This window comes from Dioscorea cayenensis, unplaced genomic scaffold, assembly GCF_009730915.1.
Source record: "Dioscorea cayenensis subsp. rotundata cultivar TDr96_F1 unplaced genomic scaffold, TDr96_F1_v2_PseudoChromosome.rev07_lg8_w22 25.fasta BLBR01000343.1, whole genome shotgun sequence".
In the NCBI taxonomy this organism is placed as follows: Eukaryota; Viridiplantae; Streptophyta; class Magnoliopsida; order Dioscoreales; family Dioscoreaceae; genus Dioscorea; species Dioscorea cayenensis.
The window spans coordinates 26,542-32,243 of NW_024086734.1; the positions used below are offsets into that span (position 1 = coordinate 26,542).

The window sequence follows — 5,702 nt, forward strand, 5'->3', positions numbered from 1 at the left end:
TCCTCCAAGGGGAAGGAACTCGCCGATCAGTGAGCTCGTCTCGAGGCGAGACGACTGGTTTTATGAGTGGTTAAATTTATAAATGCATAGATTTAACAAACAAGAGTATTACAGTATTTTTTTATGTGTTTTATAACATAAATTTGGCACTTTGGATTTCATTTGGTATATATATTTTGAGTATGAGTTTATTTGAAAAGGCTAAACCTAGAATACTTATATGTATTCGTTTTGGAATAAACATGTTTACATGTGTAAGTATGTTATATGCAAATGGAATAAGGTTTGATGCACATTTTTGGATTTAAACATTGTTTGATGGATTCCTTGAGTTGGAAATTGGAACGAATTTTATTCTTGTATTTGATTTTGATGGTAACTACGGACTTTAGTCCGACATTGTAGTGTAGGGTTTCACGGTCCGGCCTAATAGGAGGCGGTGTGGTTAACCCTGTGTTTATTCTGGTCAAGAGGTGGCGGAGCCATTGACAGGGGGTTCTTTTATGTGAGAAACTCGGGGTCACCACACGGGAATCTCAGTGGCCAACACCAAGGAAAGGCAACATTTATATTTTTTTAAGGTTTTAAAACACCTTGGTGGTCCCGTAGCTAGTCGCGGCCACGACTAGCTTGGGAATTGTTTGAGACCAGCCTGTATTTTGAACTGTGTTCAATGTGTTGGAAAATGTTACTTGCTTATACAATTGATAAGCATTGTGTTGTTTGTTAACCTGTTGAATACTTGGAAAGTACATTTATATGTTATTACTATGGTGGTAAATAAAAATTTGAAATACTTTATTTCTCTGTTATATCTATGTTGTCACCACTCACTGGGTAACACTTGTAACTCACCACTCTCCTCTCTTCTTCCTCATACTGCGACGTTGGACTGGGTTGTGATGTGCAGGTAGTAGAGTGATTTGTCTGTTCTCCTTGTCCAGGTTAGTTGCAGTATGCATGTAAACTTTATGGATCCACTCGACTTGACCTTTATGAATTGTTCTTATATTTGTATCTTCTAGTTGTAATTGAAGACCCTTGTATCTATTATTGTTGACGTTCTCCTGTATTTAGGGTCCCTGGTGTGAGGGAACCCTATTATGTTTTATTTGTTGATATTGTCCCTATTTCAGTAACTGTTATATTAGGTTTGTGTTGAGCCTTACGATGACCTGAAGGTAGGAGCCGTTGTGGGACCCACTTCTTGTTGTCGTGGCGGTTGCCACGTGCCCGGCTAGGTTCGGGGCATGACACAAATTCTCAATTGGGAGGTGAGTGGAATATAAACTCTCAGTTATGCTGTGAAATTAGATTTTAATTTGATCTAAATCTGTCTCCTCACTTTCCTAATTTTGCCAAGAGCTTGGTACATCACATGCCAACTTTCATTAACAATCTTAATATTATTTCGACACATAATAATCGGGACTAATTATAATTAAACAACCACCGCCTATCGCAATGAATCGTTACTTGAATGGTAAATATTATTGCATTACTATACAAATACTGTAGAAATATATTCACAGTTTATTGGATCCATTGTAGGAGAATGTCGTTTCCTTCTCTTTAAAATTGCATAGCAGAAGGTTTATTAGCTTGGTTTAATTAATTTTTGAAAATCTAGCATGCACTTGGTCTATAAACCATTGTAATTGATGCACCATTGTACCTGCCCCTTGATACTCTTTTGTGGGCGACGTTTATCACCTTTGATTACAGTTTGATAAAAAAAAATTGTCATTATTTTTTATTATTTTAAATGTCATATTTTATAAATATTTATTTTTTTCAACAATAAGAGATTTTTTTTTTGTCCTTATAAGGCGGAATTTTTTTTTTTTCAATCGGCTTGTGTTCTATAATGCCACACTAATAATTTGTAAGTTATGGATGCCAGTAGAAGAGGAAATACACTAGATATTTGCTTTCTTTGCTTGACATGTCATAAATCAATATAAAGAGTCTTATACTTCTTTGCAAGTGGACCACTTCATTATTTTGGTTAGTGCCATCAAACGCTTTAACATCATTTAAATTTTTATAGTGCTCATGGTCAAGATTGTATAGGATCTCAAACAAATTTGCATCTGGCTTAAAGAAATTATATCTTCATAATAAAACTTGCTATTACGTTATTTAGAAAATATATAAATATAAATCATCTACATTTATTAATAAAATAGAAGAAATTACAATAAATGAATAATCATGGACAGAGCACAACAATTGTCTTTTTTTTCTTTGCTTTTCTTGATGTGTCTTTTATCATTTGTAAAATTGACCATTTGCTCATCACTTAGATTTCTACAATCCCCGGTCTGGCTAGCCTACAACTCGAAGAACCACTTCATACGATCAAGCGTAGCTTGATTTTTGTGGGCTCTAGGGCACACACAACTATAAAGCCACCTGTTCTGGCAAGCGAGCCAGATGACCCCCTCTCCCGATGGCGTTCATATCATCTGAGACTTTTCTCCTCCGTTGTGGTTTCTACCCCTCAAACCGTTACTGCCTCCTCCTCTGGTGGTTTGACTCTCTCTTGTTTTTTTATTGTGTTTGCGACACTTCACCTCTGGTGATCTGTCTCCGTTTTTTTCTTCTTTTTGTGTCTCCCTCAACTCTCTTTTGTTGCAATGAATTCGTAGTTCATCCACTTTTCATGACGAGTGATTACTAACAACATGATATGAGCCATTAACTTGTCCTCAGAGGAACTAAAAAAACTCACTAAATGAATCCCTTGACAATTATATCTACTAAAAATTTCAAAGGTTTTGTTATCCTAAATCAACCACAAAAAGAACCTAACTTTGAAGGCCATATCTTTATCAGAGAAAGTGATACATATAGCACGGGATCTACAACCCCAAAAAACCGATATGATAGAATGGGGTTGCCTCTCACATATATATGTGCCTATGGACTCCCCCTCAATTAAGTTATATGGGACTAAACCAAGATCGCAACAAAAAACAATAAAAGGATCACATCGAGAAAACATAGTTGGAAGTTAGCTAGGTTTCATCTTTTAGAGCCAACTAATAAAGGCAACATAAGCTGGTCTAGGGTCGTCTAAAAACATAACAGGTTTTGCACCTCTACCTCAGGGATAGGGTTTAAATAAGCAAGCTTGTCCCTTAAGAGGATCTTAAAGCATCGGGAAAAAAAACCTAAAATTGCTGGAGATAAAATTGAGAGCAGCTAAGTTGTCAATCTAGGAAAATTCATCTTTCAACTTAAATTCATTGGTCACACAAAACCAATTGATGAACTAGAATCTATGGCAATGATAATATCATCCAAGTTTAGAAATTGTAGTAAATGTAAAAGTAAACCAAAAATAAGACTAAATCTCTGAAGCATATGGCCTTTCTATACACGCTTGAAAATTTTATTATATGAATTTTTTGTCTCTTTCCTCCCTGAGTCATAATAGTATGAATAACCTTCTGAATTTAATTTATTCAAATAAATAATAAATAATAAATAAATAATGTTAAGGCAGGCATGGTTTAGGATGCAATCTGATACGTTACGCGTAGATTAGATAAAAAAAAATGATCTTATTGTATATATATATATTTTTTTTAATTTGGATGCAAACAAATGTCGTACCGTTTTGGTAAATATTAAAATATCTGATCACATTGACCACTGATGCAATGCGTAGAAAAACCATCATTCCACATGGACTTAATCTCCTGCAAAAAAGTTTGGTGGTCTTCCACTTTATTTATTTACTTATTTATTTTTAACTCACATGTGAAAATTATTGAGTCCATGGATTCCACACAAAAGTCTTCTCTTTGCAATTATTGCACTAAAAATGACAGATATTTATTTTAATTTTCCAACTTGAGTGGGAAAACAATCACACACACACACTGCATTCAGAAACCAAACCTTATCCTTCTTCTTGACAATGTTGTTTAAGATTCTAAGAAAAACTCCTTCCATTTTGCATGTTCATATTGTTCTTGAAGCTCAAATAGTCGTTACTAATAAAATAATAAGATGGTTGTGGGATTTGCTCAAAGTGTTGCAGGCCAAGACTCAATGAAACATCAGTAGTTGCTGCAAAACCACCAACAAAGGGATAAGAGTAGTAACTCTCAACATCCATCAAGCCTGGAACTGTGTTTTGCTGCAATGAATAAAGACTTGTTACACTCTTGAGCTGATATTCACTGTGATCTGTTCTTGTTGCAGAGTTTCCATTACTATTAATACTCTGCTCTTCATTCTTAGTCTCCTCCAAGTACATCTCTTCCACCATTGGCTTCCACAGCCTCACTCTTGCATTTATAAACCAGTTTGTCACCTACATATATACAAACAAAAAAAACTATAACTAATTTGAGCTTCCAACAAAAAGAATGAACCTTTGACTAGATTTTATATGTTCTACTTGTCTTCTAGTGAGGCCTGTTTGTTTTGCAAGCATGTTCTTTTCTGAAACTTTTGGATATCTGCAACACAATACATGCAATACACACGACATTCATTAGAAAACTGAAACTAGAGATGTTTGTGCTTAATTTTAGATAAAATTGGGCAAGTTTTCATACGGATGGAGAAAGTTTTCCATGAGCCAAGAACGAAGAATGGCCACAGCACGCTCAGGCAAACCTCTCTGAGGTTTCCAAGCATTGTTCTTGATCATCACTACATGTTGAGGAACTCCCTGAGGTCCTAACTGATTATTAACAACCCAAAGTCTTGGTCCAAAATGATCTTCCTCTCCTAAACACTTACTTATTTCTTGAATTTGATCGGAAATAGCATCGCATAAACATCGAAACTGCTTCGATATGGTGTGCATAGCAAGAGAAGTGTATGTTTTGGCTGAACCAACACCAGCCACTGCTTCAAAAGTAAAGATCAGAGCTTGCATTTGGTGGAGATATTGCCTGTACCTCTCCTTCACCTTCAGTTAAATCAACACAAAAACAAATAATGAGAATGAGAAAAACTATAAACTGATCATATAAATTGCTGCAAGTTAAAACAAAGCTTCAACTCTTCTACTTACTTCATGAAACATGCGAACTAGTGTGGCTTTCTTCAATTGCAACTCTTGCTTCTCTTCAATGGTGAGTTCATCACCATCTTTATCTTCTTCTCTGTTGATCTTCTTCTTAGTAATCACTTTCTTTGCTTCTTTAACTCCATTGCTAAAATTAACTACTTCATCTAGCAACTCCTGAGCTGCTTTGAAATACTTGGAACCCATTAAAACACTTGATTGAATGTGTGTTGTTGCCATTAGAGAGAACTTTAAAAGTCTCATGCAATCTCTATCCTTGGCAAACATACAAACAAGTGCACCATTACTTTATATAAGAGAAATAAGAGAACCCTGCAATCCTTATCCTACAGAAAGACTTTAAGAAAAGATACCATCTTTCACTAGCGCTAGAAACAGGATTCAAATGGGCGTATGTATTCCAATACACCAGTGTTAAGTGGTCTTAATATCAGAATTTATTTAGTTGTAGATATCCATGATGGGTTCTATTATCATGTAGATAAGGTCAAGCACTTAGATTCAGTACAATCATATTATTGATGTCATGTCCTGTTGTTCAAAGTAGCCATCTTTGTTTTTTCCACTTCGCATGCATATATTATTATTATTATTATTATTATTATTATTATTATAAAAATATATAAATCAAGCTTTCGTGAAATAAAAG

General features: G+C 35.0%; 1 protein-coding gene across 1 annotated transcript; it reads right to left on the reverse strand.

Annotated features, from left to right (window-relative positions):
• Positions 1-3,791: 3,791 nt before the first annotated feature.
• On the reverse strand, positions 3,792-5,433 carry LOC120254102 (BEL1-like homeodomain protein 1). Its single transcript, XM_039262249.1, has 4 exons — positions 5,039-5,433; positions 4,575-4,933; positions 4,415-4,475; positions 3,792-4,327 (listed from the first exon to the last, which is right to left on the reverse strand). The coding sequence occupies exons 1-4, from the start codon at positions 5,318-5,320 to the stop codon at positions 3,944-3,946; spliced, it is 1,086 nt and encodes a 361-aa protein (XP_039118183.1). The 5' UTR covers positions 5,321-5,433; the 3' UTR covers positions 3,792-3,943.
• Between the last annotated feature and the right edge of the window lie 269 nt (positions 5,434-5,702).

Bases quoted from the DNA above. Each gene is read 5' to 3' on its own strand.
- LOC120254102 (XM_039262249.1), bottom strand. From the start codon at position 5,320: ATGTTTGCCAAGGATAGAGATTGCATGAGACTTTTAAAGTTCTCTCTA. The intron at 4,476-4,574 runs GTATGAAAACTT...ATTGTGTTGCAG, and splicing joins ATGGAAAACTTTCTCCATCC to ATATCCAAAAGTTTCAGAAA. The intron at 4,328-4,414 runs GTAGAACATATA...GTATATATGTAG, and splicing joins CAGGCCTCACTAGAAGACAA to GTGACAAACTGGTTTATAAA.